Genomic DNA, 16,228 nt, shown 5'->3' with positions numbered 1-16,228 from the left:
TCCTGCTGTTCGGTCTTTCTCCTGCCTCCCTTCTACCTTTCTCTTGCCTCTCTCCTGCCCTCCTGATGCTCTCCTGCTGCACTTATGTCATTCTCCTGTTCGGCATTTCTCCTGCCTTCCTCCGACCTTTTACCTGCCTTCCATCTACTGTTCTCCTGCATTTCACCTGGCATCTACCTGTCTCCCCGCTATTCCACGGCCTCTCTCCTATGCCAAGTCCTTCACTGGCTTCCTATCATCCAGAGAATCCAGTTCAAAACCCTTACTATGACTTACAAAGCCATCCACACCCTGTCTCCTCCATACATCGGTGATATGGTTGCCCGGTACTTACCTACACGCAACCTCCGATCCTCACAAGATCTCCGTCTCTACTCCCCTCTTATCTCTTCTTACCACAACCGCATCCAAGACTTCTCCCGTGCTTCCCCCATACTCTGGTGGAACTCTCTACCCCAACACATCAGACTCTCGCCTACCACAGAAACCTTCAAAAAGAACCTGAAGACTCACCTCTTCCGACAAGCCTACAGCCTGCAGTGATCCTCAACCTACTGAACCTCCGCATGACCAGCTCTACCCTCTTGTAGTGTATCCTCACCCATCCCCTGTAGACTGCGAGCCCTCGCGGGCAGGGTCCCCTCTCCTTCTGTACCTGTTAGTGACTTGTTTTTGCTCATGTTTATTGTATTTGTCTATACTTGCCCCCTTTTCACATGTAAAGCATCATGGAATAAATGGTGCTATAAAAAATGTATAATAATAATAATTTCACCTGCCTTCCTTCTACAGTTCTGCATTTCACCTGCCTTCCTTCTGCCTTTCTCCCACCTCCCTTCTGCCTTCCTACTGCTGTCCTTCTGCCTTACTTCTTCCTGCTGCTCTGCTGCCATTCTGCCCCTGCCTCCCTTCTGCCTTTCTCCTGCTGCTCTGCTTCTCTCCTGCCTCCCTCTTGCTGTTCTCCTGCTTTTCACTTGCTTCCCTTCTGCTCTTCTGCTGTCCTCCTGCCTTTCGCCTACCTTTCTCCTGCTATTCTTCTGCTTTTCTCCTGTCTTCTTTCTGCTTTCTTTCTGCCACCCTTCCTTTCTCCTGCTGCTCTCCTGCATTTCTACAAACTACTCTCTTCTAACTTATTACCTGGCTTCCGATATACAGGCCGCACTGCTAAAGCGCCCTAGCTAAAGAAGCCAGCTCTACACCCTAACACAGTGTCAAACTCACAGTTCTTTAGAGCTTAGGAGAATGTCTAGTTGCTGGTGCTTGTTCCTGATGTGGTGGAGCCGAGTTTATTGTGTTGAGCTCTTCCCAGGTTAACGGATCCGTCTTTTTTTGGGTCTGGGCAAGTCTCGATCCCACTTTCAATGTTGAGGGATTACTCGTACAACATTGTTTCCTCTCTCAGGTTGCAGGTGGAGAACAAGCTCAGCTGTGCAATGCGACTCTTCATTCTGACACGGTCCTGTTGATCGATCCTACAATATCTACTCCCTTGAAGCCGTTAGTTCATTTTCCAGTCTCTCGTTGTTAGTGCACACTTATTGCCTTCCTGTCTTTCACAGGCACGAGGTTCCCTCTCCACCTCTTGAACACACACTTCCTGCTTCTTGTTCAAACCAACACACAGCAAGCTGCAGGGGAGAAAGGATTAGTAGTAGAAGTGCACACAAATAAAAGGGGAGCTTTGTCTCTCAAAGTCACAGTGTAATTCAGTTCTTGGCAGGGGCTGGCTCCCTACACCTTCTTCCTGCCTGCTTGTCGCCTGCCTTCCTTCTACCTAGCTCTTTCCTTTCTTCTCTTTGGGCCTCTGGTGTATGTCACTTTGTGGTTTGTACATCATCAGGATCACATTTAGCTCTTCTACCACTATTCTGCTCTTTCTATTGTGATAATAGATTAGTGACCATTATTCTTTCATAATTCATCCAATGACTTTTGCATTTTAGCTGTGGGTAATGTCCTGCGGAGGGCACTGCAGCGATTCGGAGAAGATTGGATTTTCCTGTTTTTACTGGGGATCAGTATGGCAACAATCAGCTTTGGACTGGATGTGACTATTGCCAAGTTACAACGAGGTGGGTAATACTGCACCCGATGTTCACAGCCACAACCATGACCATAACATGACCCGACTATCGGACAAGAGCAATACTGACTCATCTGGACTGGTTGTCAGTCAGGACCCCCCACCAATAGTCATACAGTGCACGACACTCTGCAGTCTTGTATCTCCTGTCCCTCATTGTACGCTCTGTGCCCAATAAATGCTCTGCCCACCATGCCATAGAGACCCCCATGACAATGATATGCATGCTGAAGCAAGTCTCCATACTGGCCCTGAAGAGGCTGTGTTCTCTGTCCATCCATTAGATTAATGTGTACTGATCAGTTGGGGGTCTCCAGTGTCCCCCATCAATAGATGTCACAGGAAATGAGGATCCCACTCTCTTAGCTTGGAGACATAGCACGAAAAGAAGTGTCCGGGGGCTGCTTATCGCCTCAATGAAAGTGTTTATGGAGAGGCCAGTTTATGGCTGGCGTTCTGAAGTGGCCACTAGATATTCGGACCTTCTACCAGATATTTATATATAGGTCACATAATGTAAAGTGAGAGATATTACAGCCCCCTGGATCTAACATGGACCCTTATATCTCCGCAGTCAACCTGTGGGTATATGATGCCCTCGACCAGTACAGATACTTACAGTACTTCTCCTGGGTGCTATACCACATTCTCCTCATGGCTGTATCTGCCGGAGTTGCCAAATATATTGCTCCACAAGCTGCAGGTAAGTGGTCACATCTAAGTAAACATGAAGCCATAACTCCCAGATGCAGTTAGTCAGTCCTGAATTTGGAGAGGTATCCCGCTGTCCCGGGAGGTCTGGGGTATGTCTTGGCTTTAACTGTGTCTGTACCAGGCAGGATGATGGAGCAGGAAGCTGACAATTTTCTGCTCCACCAATTAGATACTGCAGGACCTGCTGGGACCTCCAGATCATGTGACATTCTCACATAACGTGACTAGGTAGCAAAGAGAAGCTCCGTTACTGAGGAACAGGCAAATGGGATTATTGTGTGAGGGCCACAATGGGGGGGACTGTGGGGGCATCATACTGTGTGGGGGCATTATGCTTTGTGGGAGGTATTATACTGTGTTTTGGGAATTATTCTGTGTTTATAGAGCTGTGAGGCTTTCAGGTATGTGGGGGCATAGTACCATGTGCAGCAGGTGTTATGGAGACTGTGAGGGACCTCAATAGGCATCATACTGTCTGTGTTGGGCACGGTGGGGCCATGATGGCAGTATTGTATCATGTCGTTCACTTAAGCACTTCTGGTGCTCCAGTACTTGTGCCACTCTCTAACTTTCAGGGTGGGGAGGCGTGATGAAGTGCCTCCCCATGTTGGGTCACACAGTGGCAGCCATACAATAAATCTTGGCCGTCTTGTTGTGCAGGATCTGGAATCCCGGAAATTAAGGTCACCTTGCGTGGAGTTGTCCTTGCAGAATTCTTTACTTTTCGAACATTTATTGCCAAGCTGATTGGAGTCACGTGCACACTGGCTGCCGGCAGCACTATATTTCTAGGCAAAGTGGTATGTGCAGCAATAAATGCGGAGTCTGGGCAGGGATGGTGGAGACGTGCAGACATGACAGCACTTTGTGTTCATCTCTCTGCAGGGCCCCTTTGTGCACATGGCCACTATACTCGCCACCCTTCTAGGGAGACTGATGGTCAAACTTGTCGGAGCCAAAGAGGTGAGGAGTCCTGCGTGATGACATCCTGTTGTGTGTGGTGGTGTATTACAGCCGGGGGTACGGAGTCAGAGCAGACATGGCTGCTTCCTTTCTGCAGTCGCTGTTCCCAAACTCTTCAGCGGCGGAGGTCTCCATGGTCACAATGATGAGGGCTGACACGCATCATCTCCTGGTACTTTTTGGGTTCATGGACTCTTATAATCAGATTCATTTTTGCTTCAGAACCCAAGTCGTAAGTACGAGCTGCTGATTGCCGGGGCTGCGGTGGGGGTCGCGTGCTGCTTCGTGGCTCCTGTAGGAGGTCAGTGGCTATAATAACAATGACGTCTGATGTTTCATGTCTGTGTCTTGGTGGTGGGGTCCAGATGCCGCTCCACACATGTGTATATGAGCAGGTTGAGTATAGACCCGATGATCTGTACACGGTTGTGTTAACGTCTCTTCTCCAGGTGTGCTCTTCAGCATAGAGGCAACAGCGACACATTTTGCAGTGCGCAATTACTGGCGCGGCTTTTTTGCAGCAACCTGTGCGGCTCTGATGTTCCGGCTCTTGGCAGTGACTAATAGCGAGAACGGTGAGTTCTGCAGATCGGCAGACTGGGGGTCTACTAGATTAACACTGGTGATAATTACATTCTTCTTTCCCACCTCTTCTGTAGAGACGGTCGCCATCCTCTTTAGTACCAATTGGCGGGTTGAGTTTCCCTTCGATCTCCCAGAGTATTTGTCTTATGCTATCCTTGGGTGAGTATATGTAGGGGCACATCCACTGTTGGGGGCTGGGTGGGACATGTTCTCCTCTGTGAAGCGGGATGGTGGATTTGGTGGACATGCCACCCTCCTGATCATCATTACAGCAATGTGGCGTTTTAGTGGAGCGTTGATGGCCACTGAATCCAGCTGTCTGTTTAACAGCACTAAATAATGTCTAATAACGGAAAATAACCAAAAGAGACCAGAAATCCTCGGTAACTGAGTCACCAGGGACCTGGCAGCCTGAAACGTACTACAAATCTCAGCCACATCATCATCTGACTGTACAGTGTGAGCGTCCTATGCTCTACGCTGAGCAGTACCCTCACCTTGTGTTGCCTTTGTTGCAGGGTGGTCTGTGGTTGTGTCTGCTGCGTCTACCTGTATATTCACCGCGTCACACTGATTTTCATCAATACTAATGAACGGATAGGAAAGTTCCTGAGGAACAAGTAAGTGTCGCTCTATCCCACACCCAGGCTCCATTGATTGGGTGTAGTGGAAGACCTGTTGGTCCCTATTATACTATTTCTACTGTGGTTAAATTGATGCCAGTTTGTTGGTGTCTGCCAGTAATTTTTTTTAAATGTGAACACTCCTGGTTGGGTCTCCTTCATGCTTGTTGTCTGTAGCAGTAGGCCTCCGAGACCGTCAGACCTCCACTCCCTTGGACTCAACTACCAGTGTTACTATCCTTAAATTTTTCTGACAATGGTAATCTACAAAACTGATATTTGTGCCACCTGAGTGTGGCGCAGCATGAAAGCAGGTAGAGGTGTTACATGTGGTATCAGGGCTCCCAGCACAAGAGGCCTACACCAATCCCTCACCCAACCTCATCTTACTGTGACATTCATTGGAAAGCTGTAAATGCTGTCCCAGATGCAGATACCTCATGCCTGGCTGATTGCTGCAGTTCCATGCTGCAATCTATACTGTGGGTGAATTGAGGACTCTTTCCTGGTGTCTGTCCCTCATTTCATGTGTTTTGGCAGCATTTGGGGCTCTTCTAAGGTGTTGTACATGCATTTGTTTTTGCCTCCCATTGACCTGAATGGCATTTGGTAATGTTCGGCGAATATTAGATTAATTAATTGGCAAATATTGCAAATTAAGTGAACGTAATCCAAATCGAACATTGAAATATTTGCTCATATCTACTGGTGGGATCCAAACATGGTCATAACTGGGTTGTTAGGTTGCCATCACCAGTTCAGACACCTGAATGGGGGCAACTGTAAGATTCCACAATCGGTCCAGTCCATCAACAGTAGACATTAGGTGAGGAAAATCAATGACGTCAACCAAAGCGATCGTTCGTCGAGTCGGTCATAAGAATGGTCAACATAAGATCTCTCCTCCCTGAACAATCCTTCAGATCCTTCATTGAAAGATCATTTAGTTCATCACCCGCTGTCACTCAATGTGTATGGCCGGGACAAATAATTGTCGTAACGATCAGTAACGATCCTTCACCAGGGAATTAACCATTCAGTGGCTTTATCCTATTTGGACGGTAATGTCAGGTCCAGGCCTGACGAGGATTTGAAAGATGACAATTTCACGTCATTGGGAAAGTCTTGGATTTTTTGAGTAGCTTGTCCATCAGATGTGGCAGAAGGTTCTCCACAGTCTGTACATTGTGGGCCTCAATCTATAACTTTAGTCATGACCATGAGTCATCTTCAGATGTTACACAATCAAAGCTGTAACATAGTCTTCCACATGGTCGAGAAGAAGAAATAGACCTTTAGCTGGCCTTCATCTTCCTCCACCACTATTAGACTGGAGTAATATAAATGCTTCTCCCTTTGTGTTGCAGTAAGATCGTCTATGCCATGTTTGTTGCCCTGGTGTTGGCCAGCATCACCTTCCCACATGGATTTGGCCAGTACATGGGTGGGACACGGGTGAGTGTAACGGGTGACTCCACATAACATGTGAGCGATGCCTGGCCACCTGCTAAATTTCGCTTCCTCTACACAGCTGACCATGAAAGAACATCTGGAGACCTTCTTCAACAATATCACCTGGGGCGTGGAGGAAAAGTCCCTGCTCCTGAATGAGTCCCGCCAGCCTCCCAACCCCACCTATGATGACAGCTGGCTACAGTGGACGCACCCACAGCTGTCCTCGATAGAGAAGCTTGCCATCTTCATCGTTCTTAAAGTAAGTAGAGCTTGGCTGATAAATTTCCATCCTGCTCTGAGTTCTGGGGGAAGAAACACTGAGCACAGATCAAATCCTATTAGTCCAGATAATTACCAGCAATGATCTTTCCGGTTCTGGATGCTGGTCATTGCTGATCGTATGGTTACATCTGGATTAACGGAGGTCATTGGGATGATCCCGAGAGCCGGGTATTCTGTATATATTATGAGTGTGATATATTGGGGTATTCTGTATATATCATGTGTGTGATATATCTGGGTATTCTGTATATATCATGTGTGTGATATATCTGGGTATTCTGTATATATTATGTGAGTGATATATCGGGATATTCTGTGTTATGATCGGGTGACCTTGGAGCCGCATGAAAACTTTCTCTGGAGTCGGTGGAACCTGTACTGACCGCAAATCCTGAACTAACACCGCAACTAGAAGTAGCCGTGGGGTGTGCCTAACAAACCCTAGACACCTCGACACAGCCGGAGGACTAAATACCCCTATAGATGGAAATAGGAATGCTATCTTGCCTCAGAGCAGACCCCCAAAGGATAGGCAGCCCCACGAATATTGACTGTGAGTAGGAGAAGAATAGACACACGCAGGCAGAAAACAGGATTTAGCAAAAGAGGCCACTCTAGCTAAATAGGAAAGGATAGGACAGATTACTAGGCGGTCAGTAAAAAACCCTTCCAAAAATATCCACAACAGATAATACAAAAAGTTCCACAATCTAAAGACATGGAATGTATATCTGCCACTCCAGAGAATCCAACAAGACTGAGAAAATACTGACACAATCTAAGCTGGACAAGAAAACACAAAGAATAGCACTGAATTGTGAAGCACACAGCATGTGTGCCACAGGAAAAAAAAAACAGACACTTATCTTTGCTGATTTGGCAGAAAGGCAGGAGGAACCAGGCAGAGGTCCTACACCTCCCAACAACAATTGACAACTGGCAAGGACTAATGAATCCTGCACACCTAAATACCCCAGTCAGAACTGCAATCAGCAGACACACCTGACCAGGACTGCAACCCAGGGACAACTGCATTACCACCTACTACCACCGGAGGAAACCCAAAAGCAGAATTCACAACAATTCTGTATATATTATGTGCGTAATATATCTGGATATTGGGTATATATATTATGTCTGTGATATTTTGGGGTATTCTGTATATATCATGTGTGTGATATATGTGGATATTCTGTATATATTATGTGTGTGACATATCTGGGTATTCTGTATATATTATGTGTGTGAGATATCTGGGAATTCTGTATATATCGTGTATGATGTATCTGGGTATTTTTTATATATCGTGTGTGTGATATATGTGGGTATTCTGTATATATTATGTGTGTGATATATCTGGATATTGGGTATATATATTATGTCTGTGATATTTTGGGGTATTCTGTATATATCATGTGTGTGATATATGCGGATATTCTGTATATATTATGTGTGTGATATATCTGGGTATTCTGTATATATTATGTGTGTGAGATATCTGGGAATTCTGTATATATCGTGTATGATGTATCTGGGTATTTTTTATATATCATGTGTGTGATATATCTGGGTATTCTGTATATATCGTGTGTGATATGTCTGGGTATTCTGTATATATCGTGTGTGTGATATATCTGGGTATTCTGTATATACCATGTGTGCGATATATGTGGATTGTTCTGTCCTCACTAAATGAGGCAGGCTCATTGTAGCTATCCAGTCAGCTAAACCGCTATACCGGGGTCCAATAAGGAGACTGTGGTTGAGTCTGTGCTTTATTAAACGTAGTGGTATATTGATGCGGTGAAACTGTGAACAATGATATACATAGAATCAGTACATGGTATAGAACGATACATACTACACATGATAAACGTTATGCATTACATTTAGAAGGCTAGTAACTGAACTAGGAGTGCAACTGGTTAAGCTAGGCTAATATAGAGCAGAAATATCTACAGAGAGCATAAAGACATACCGGCAATGCAATCGCAAGGGGGATGAAGTGTAAGCTTCTTTCCTGGAAGGCAAACTGGAAGTGAAATGATAATGGAGGGAAATGTAGGCTGAGCTACCATAATGCATTGCAAAGGAGGAGGAGAATCAGACATAAAAAATACATAACAGAAAAATACAACTGTCAACATGACTCTGACCGCTAGAGGGAGCCAAAGCACTACAAATAAAGGTATGAATATATCAAGTCCTGTATACTGGCTGAGAAACTGCAAATTATGCAAACGGATAATTGGAGGTAACAAATTAGATGGCGGAGACAGAACACTCCCCGTCTGACATCAACGGATGTCACTACTCCTTTCTTCCGAAGGCAACAATAGGACCAGTTCAGATACCGGTCTGGAAAATGTCTTAGGTTCATTCCCTTTGGTCATCCTTAGTTCAACTTTGCGGACGTTGCCGTCCTTGCTCGGGAATGTTGCGGTAACTAGACCAAGTGGCCACTGGTTCCAGTGAATTTGACAGTCTTTCACAAGAACAAGGTCACCTACGTTCAGATTAGGTTTAGTAGATTGCCACTTCGTACGTGGCTGCAGGGTAGACAAATATTGTTTGCGCCACCTGTCCCAGAAAGTATTTGCAAGACTTTGTACCTGTCTCCATTGGCGCTTGTAGAGGTCCTTAGTGTCGAATCCTCCTGGAGGGGCACTGGACAGTCCCGTTTTCTGGGTACGTAAAGTAGCTGGAGTCAATAGCAAGGGCTCGTCAGGGTAGTTAGGAACTGGAACCAAGGGTATGTAATGCCACTGCTTCGGATGAACTGATCTCCTGATACGTAGCACTCTGTTATTGACATAAAAGTAGAATCGCCTGGTTTCGTTGTGGATATATCCCAGGACTACTTTGCTGTCTGAGTAGAACTTGGCCTGTGTCAGGTCGATATCCATTTCGGATGTCATCAAGTTCAAAAGATCACTGCACTCGTCTAGTTTTCAAATGCATAATTTCAAAAGTTTATTAAATTTGTGTCAGAGAAAAAAGGTTCCTGGCGAATTTGACGTTTCGGCTAACCCGTAGCCTTGTTCACAAAAATCGCCTGTTAGAACTGTATTGCATACAAAGAGAGGACCCTTTTGGTGAGTCAAATAAAACGATGAAGAGGCATAACCTAGCAGGAGTGCTAGCGAACATAAGCCCATACACAAAAACCGTATCAGCGGCTGGACCGAGACTTGTGGCTGTCCTGTGGATGCAGTCAATACTTGATGTCAGCCCGTATCCGTTCAGTATTTTTTGCAGTGTCCCAGATCCAGTGTGCTGGTATAGTGCTGTGTCACCAATCGTTGCAGGGGACCACACAAGTGCTGGCCAATAGTTACAGTGGTGTCTCCTCACTATAATGGGAACTGCTGCCTGTAGGTTCCGGATTGATATACGTCCTGGTCCTGTGTGCAGGTAGGGAGCAAGCGTTGGTGGCGTAGTGGAGGAAGCCGACACAGTCCTGTGTCACGGCGGTGAGGCAGCTGCCTCACCGCCGTGACACAGGACTGTGTCGGCTTCCTCCACTACGCCACCAACGCTTGCTCCCTACCTGCACACAGGACCAGGACGTATATCAATCCGGAACCTACAGGCAGCAGTTCCCATTATAGTGAGGAGACACCACTGTAACTATTGGCCAGCACTTGTGTGGTCCCCTGCAACGATTGGTGACACAGCACTATACCAGCACACTGGATCTGGGACACTGCAAAAAATACTGAACGGATACGGGCTGACATCAAGTATTGACTGCATCCACAGGACAGCCACAAGTCTCGGTCCAGCCGCTGATACGGTTTTTGTGTATGGGCTTATGTTCGCTAGCACTCCTGCTAGGTTATGCCTCTTCATCGTTTTATTTGACTCACCAAAAGGGTCCTCTCTTTGTATGCAATACAGTTCTAACAGGCGATTTTTGTGAACAAGGCTACGGGTTAGCCGAAACGTCAAATTCGCCAGGAACCTTTTTTCTCTGACACAAATTTAATAAACTTTTGAAATTATGCATTTGAAAACTAGACGAGTGCAGTGATCTTTTGAACTTGATGACTTTGGGGATTCAACATCCCGTTCACTAGCACCGTGAACTTCATTGATTGTGTGCTAGCTTTCTCATTTCTTCCATTTCGGATGTGATGAACTCTGCTAACTCAATGGCTAGGACTGCGGCACAAAGCTCTAACCTGGGTATAGTGTGCTCTGGTTGTGGTGCGAGTTTGGCCTTCCCCATAATGAAACCAATGTGGCACTGACCTTTGGAGTCTACAGTTCTCAGGTAGGCAACAGCGGCAATCGCTTTGACAGAAGCATCTGCAAATACGTACAGTCTTTGGCTTTGTATTTCAGTAGATGGCACAGGGGCGTATGGTCTTGGCACATTCAGGTTGGAGAGTGCCGCTAACGAGTTCTTCCACTCTTCCCACTGGATCCTCTTATCAGGTGGCAGAGGTGCATCCCAGTCAGATGTTTCCCTAGTTAAGTCTCTTAGTAGGGCCTTGCCTTGTATAGTAACAGGAGCTGCGAAACCCAAGGGATCGTACAGACTGTTGATGGTAGACAGGACGCCTCTACGTGTGAAAGGCCTTTCTTCCTGGTTGACCTGAAAGGTGAAAGTGTCTGACTGTAGATTCCAGAGAAGCCCGAGGCTGCGTTGCATTGGTGCGGGGTCTGACCCCAGGTCCAGGTTTCTGAGACCACTGCATAGGTCCTGAGAAGGGAACGCTTCCATGAGTTCTTGGCTGTTTGAGGCTATTTTATGAAGCCTAAGGTTCGAGCAGGCAAGCATGTCCTGGGCTCTCCTGAGAAGACTGATGGCAGTCTCATTTGAAGGCATGGCTTTCAGACAGTCGTCGACATAAAAGTCCTTTTCTATGAATTGTCTGACATCTGCTCCGTATTCTGCTTCTCCTTCCTGAGCCGACCTTTTGAGTCCATAAATGGCGACTGCAGGGGAAGGACTGTTGCCAAAGATGTGCACTCTCATGCGATACTCTGTGACTTCTTTAGTAGGATCATTGTCTCTGTACCAGAAGAATCTTAGGAAGTTCCTGTCTCTCTCTCTCACAAGGAAACAATGGAACATTTGCTGGATGTCAGCGATGAAGGCAATGGAATCCTTACGGAAGCGCATAAGTACTCCCAGCAGTTTGTTATTGAGGTCTGGTCCTGTTAGTAGAACGTCATTTAGGGAGACATCATTAAATTTGGCACTGGAATCGAACACGACTCTAATCTGGCCTGGTTTCTTAGGGTGGTATACTCCGAACATGGGTAGGAACCAGCATTCTTCAGAGTCTTTGAGAGTGGGAGCTAGTTCTGCGTGACAGTTTTCAAAAATCTTTGACATGAAGGAGAAAAAGTGATCTTTCATCTCTGGTTTCTTTTGCAGATTACGTTTGAGAGAGGAGAAACGTTGTAATGCCTGATTTTTGTTGTTCGGTAGACGTGGTCTGTGGGTTTTGAAGGGAAGAGGTGCGACCCAGCTGTTGGTCTCATCTTTAACGAGTCCCTTGTCCATTACCTCTAAGAACAACTTGTCCTCTACCGACATTGCCACTTGGTTGTCCTGTTTAGTTCTCTGGAAGACTGTGCACCCTAACTGATCCTCATAGCTTCCCGACACTATACTGCTGTCGTGAGTAAAGTCTATTAAATGATTGGGCAGTTGGATGCTGTGTGGCAGTTCCCTGACATGGAACTCATTGTTACAAGGTTGAAACAGAGATGGTCGTCCTTTCTCCAATGTATTTGTCAGCATGCTTGTTACAGAGGATGGGGCGTGCATGCGTCCCAAGCATACGTTGCCAATTATGACCCATCCTAGGTCTAGCTTTTGGGCATAGGGAGCATTGTGGAGTCCATTGATATGACGTCTCACTTTATGAACCTGCAGGATATCTCTCCCCAACAGCAGAATTATCTGGGCCTGATGGTCGAGTTCTGGTATAAGGTGTGCTATTTGCTTTAAGTGAGCGTGATGGATTGCTACATCTGGCGTAGGGATTTCAGATCTGTTGTCTGGGATCTGGTTACATTCGATGATCGTAGGTAGTGGTAGGCAGAATTGTCCGTCTAATGACTCGATTTGGTAGTCTGTAGCTTTCCTGCCTGCTGTTGTCACAGTACCTGCACATGTCTTTAATGAGTAGGGAGTGCTTGGCCCTTTGATGTTGAATAGGTCAAAGAAAGTTGATCTAGCCAAGGATCGATTACTTTGATCATCCAAGATAGCATACAGTCTTACAGCCTGGTCTCTATGGCCTTTTGGGTATACTCTGACAAGGCATATTTTTGAACAGGACCTACTGTCTATTGTCCCTTTGCAGACCTCGGTACATTGTGAAGTGATCTCTGGCGTAGCTGTATCAGTGTTCCTTTCCTCCCCGCCATGCTCACTGTCAGCTGGCGTGTTTTGTGCACTCCATGGAGCTGGGCCAGGGTGTAGAGCAGTGTTATGGTCTGTGGTGCCACATTCTGTGCATTTTACACTGACCTTGCAGTCCTTGGCGAGATGAGTTGTGGACGAGCAGCACTTGTAGCAGATACCGTTCTCTTTCAGGAAGCTTCTGCGGTCTGGCATAGATTTTCCTCTGAAGGCTCTGCATTTCAGGAGAGGATGAGGCTTCTGATGAAGTGGGCACTGCTTGTCAGGGTCCTGCACCTTTGTCTCTGATTGGGAGCAGCCAGCAGACCTGTAATTAGAACCTGGAGAAGAAACATAAGTCTTGTGTACTGCCACAGATGTTCTGCGTGGATTTGCAGGTGGTGACGGTGTGGCATATGGCATTGCAAAGTCAAAGCTGGGATCGTTTCTAATTCTCGCTTGTTGGTGTATAAAGTCTACAAAAACGGAGAAGGGGGGAAATGGAACACTGTGTTTGTATTTGTACGTGGAACCATGTGTGAGCCACCTCTCCTGTAGATTGTAGGGCAACTTCTGGACTATAGGGTTAACACCTCTGGCTGTGTCGAGAAATGCAAGTCCCTGTAGGTCGTCCTCGTATTTGGCAACTTGGACTTCCTTTAGTAGGTCGCTTAGCTCTCTAAGTTTCTGGAGACCTTTGTTAGAAATTTTAGGAAAGTCATCGATTCTTTTGAACAAGGCTCTTTCTATTACTTCTGCTGAGCCGTAACACTCATCCAGCCTCTTGCAGATCTCTTTGAGGCCAGTCTCAGGGCGGTTTATATTAATGTCTCTGATCCTTACTGCGTGTTTGACTGACTCTCCTCCCAGGTATTTGACTAACAGGTCTATCTCTTCCCTGTGTTGTAGCCCCAAGTCTCTAATGACATTTTGGAAGGAAGCTTTCCAAGCTCTGTAACCTTCAGCTTGGTCAGTGAATTTCATGAGTCCCTTGGCAACCAGTTCACGCCGTGTGAAGAACTTGGCAAATTCTGTTGTGAACCGGTTGTCGGTGGAGTACACTGGTGATGGATCGCCCTGATAGTGATGTGAGGTGCGTTCATACCTGTTAGTGTCCTCAGGGTGGCGCCAGCCGGTGTCGTATTGCTTCGGTCTGACGTACGGTGTGTCAGCAGGGTGATCCACGTTGGTTACCTGGTGAGGGGCAAGGTAGTCATTAGCAGAGTCGTTTTGTCTCACGTTTTCGAGTTTGTTTCTGTCCTGGAGCTGAGCCTCGTGATGACTCTCGCTAACTTCGCTGGAGACGTCGTACTCTTGTTTTGGTACTGGTTCAGGGTTATAGTTTGGATCAGGAAGTTCATTAACATACTGAGATGTGCGTTGTGGTGTGTCTTGTAGTGGAAACTCCAGACTCGACGTACTGCTTTGGCTATGCAGCTTGGGACTTTGCGCGGCTTCTAGCGATTCCGCTTCAGCGAGGGCTGCGGCAGCTTCCCTTTTTGCTGCTAGGCTTTCTAAGGCAGCATCCACACGTGCCTTTTCTAACTGCATCCTTCTCTCTTGATCGGCTCTCTCATGATCTATGCGTGCTCTCTCTAAGCGTGACCTTCTCTCTTCATCATCTAGGCGTGCTTTTTCTAATTTAAGTTGCATCTCTTAGTCAGCAAAGCTCGCTCGTATTTTGGCGGCTTCAGCATTTGCACGGGCAATGGCAACCGCGCTGGTGATGGATGTTGTCTTTGAGGAAACGGAAGTAACAGATCTTGTTCTATGCGATTTGTGAGACATGGTGTCTTGGGAAAGTTCTTGGCTGTGCAGAGATTGCTGTAGCTGTATTTAGTCTCTGAGTAGCCGGTGACTTGAATCCCACTAGTTGGATGGCTGCCGTTTCACTGTTCTGTCCTCACTAAATGAGGCAGGCTCATTGTAGCTATCCAGTCAGCTAAACCGCTATACCGGGGTCCAATAAGGAGACTGTGGTTGAGTCTGTGCTTTATTAAACGTAGTGGTATATTGATGCGGTGAAACTGTGAACAATGATATACATAGAATCAGTACATGGTATAGAACGATACATACTACACATGATAAACGTTATGCATTACATTTAGAAGGCTAGTAACTGAACTAGGAGTGCAACTGGTTAAGCTAGGCTAATATAGAGCAGAAATATCTACAGAGAGCATAAAGACATACCGGCAATGCAATCGCAAGGGGGATGAAGTGTAAGCTTCTTTCCTGGAAGGCAAACTGGAAGTGAAATGATAATGGAGGGAAATGTAGGCTGAGCTACCATAATGCATTGCAAAGGAGGAGGAGAATCAGACATAAAAAATACATAACAGAAAAATACAACTGTCAACATGACTCTGACCGCTAGAGGGAGCCAAAGCACTACAAATAAAGGTATGAATATATCAAGTCCTGTATACTGGCTGAGAAACTGCAAATTATGCAAACAGATAATTGGAGGTAACAAATTAGATGGCGGAGACAGAACATGGATATTCGGTATATATTATGTGTGTGATACATTGGGGTATTCTGTATACATTATGTGTGTGATATATCTGGATATTCGGTATATATTACTGTATGTGTGTGATATATTGGGGTATTCTGTATATATATTATGTGTGTGATATATCTGGGTATTCTGTATATATTGTGTGTGATATATCTGGATATACTGTATATATTATGTGTGTGATATATCGGGGTATGCTATATATGTTCTGTGATATATCTGGATATTCTGTATATATTATGTGTGTGATATATCTGGGTATTCTGTATATATTATGTGTGTGATATATGTGGACAATCTTTATATTTTATGTGTGTGATATATCTGGGTACTCTGTATATATTATGTGTATGATATATCTGGGTATTCTATATACAGTGGGGCAAAAAAGTATTTAGTCAGTCAGCAATAGTGCAAGTTCCACCACTTAAAAAGATGAGAGGCGTCTGTAATTTACATCATAGGTAGACCTCAACTATGGGAGACAAACTGAGAAAAAAAAATCCAGAAAATCACATTTTCTGTTTTTTTATCATTTTATTTGCATATTATGGTGGAAAATAAGTATTTGGTCAGAAAAAAACAATCAAGATTTCTGGCTCTCACAGACCTGTAACTTCTTCTTTAAGAGT

At 45.6% G+C, this 16,228-nt stretch overlaps 1 protein-coding gene across 5 annotated transcripts in view; it reads left to right on the top strand.

Moving 5' to 3' along the window:
* Positions 1-16,228, top strand: part of LOC143774174 (chloride channel protein ClC-Kb-like) — a 33,642-nt gene that overhangs the window by 5,973 nt on the left and 11,441 nt on the right. For all 5 annotated transcript variants that reach the window (XM_077261531.1, XM_077261529.1, XM_077261530.1 and 2 more), the window contains 10 exons: positions 1,944-2,072; positions 2,658-2,786; positions 3,458-3,597; positions 3,683-3,760; positions 3,983-4,061; positions 4,210-4,335; positions 4,420-4,504; positions 4,864-4,965; positions 6,336-6,423; positions 6,500-6,682. In XM_077261531.1, the coding sequence (XP_077117646.1) occupies positions 1,944-2,072; positions 2,658-2,786; positions 3,458-3,597; positions 3,683-3,760; positions 3,983-4,061; positions 4,210-4,335; positions 4,420-4,504; positions 4,864-4,965; positions 6,336-6,423; positions 6,500-6,682 (1,139 nt within the window). The remainder of the gene's footprint in view (positions 1-1,943; positions 2,073-2,657; positions 2,787-3,457; positions 3,598-3,682; positions 3,761-3,982; positions 4,062-4,209; positions 4,336-4,419; positions 4,505-4,863; positions 4,966-6,335; positions 6,424-6,499; positions 6,683-16,228) is intronic.

The sequence above is a fragment of the Ranitomeya variabilis genome, chromosome 5 (genome assembly GCF_051348905.1).
Source record: "Ranitomeya variabilis isolate aRanVar5 chromosome 5, aRanVar5.hap1, whole genome shotgun sequence".
NCBI lineage: Eukaryota > Metazoa > Chordata > Amphibia > Anura > Dendrobatidae > Ranitomeya > Ranitomeya variabilis.
This window is presented reverse-complemented; position numbering and strand designations above follow the sequence as displayed.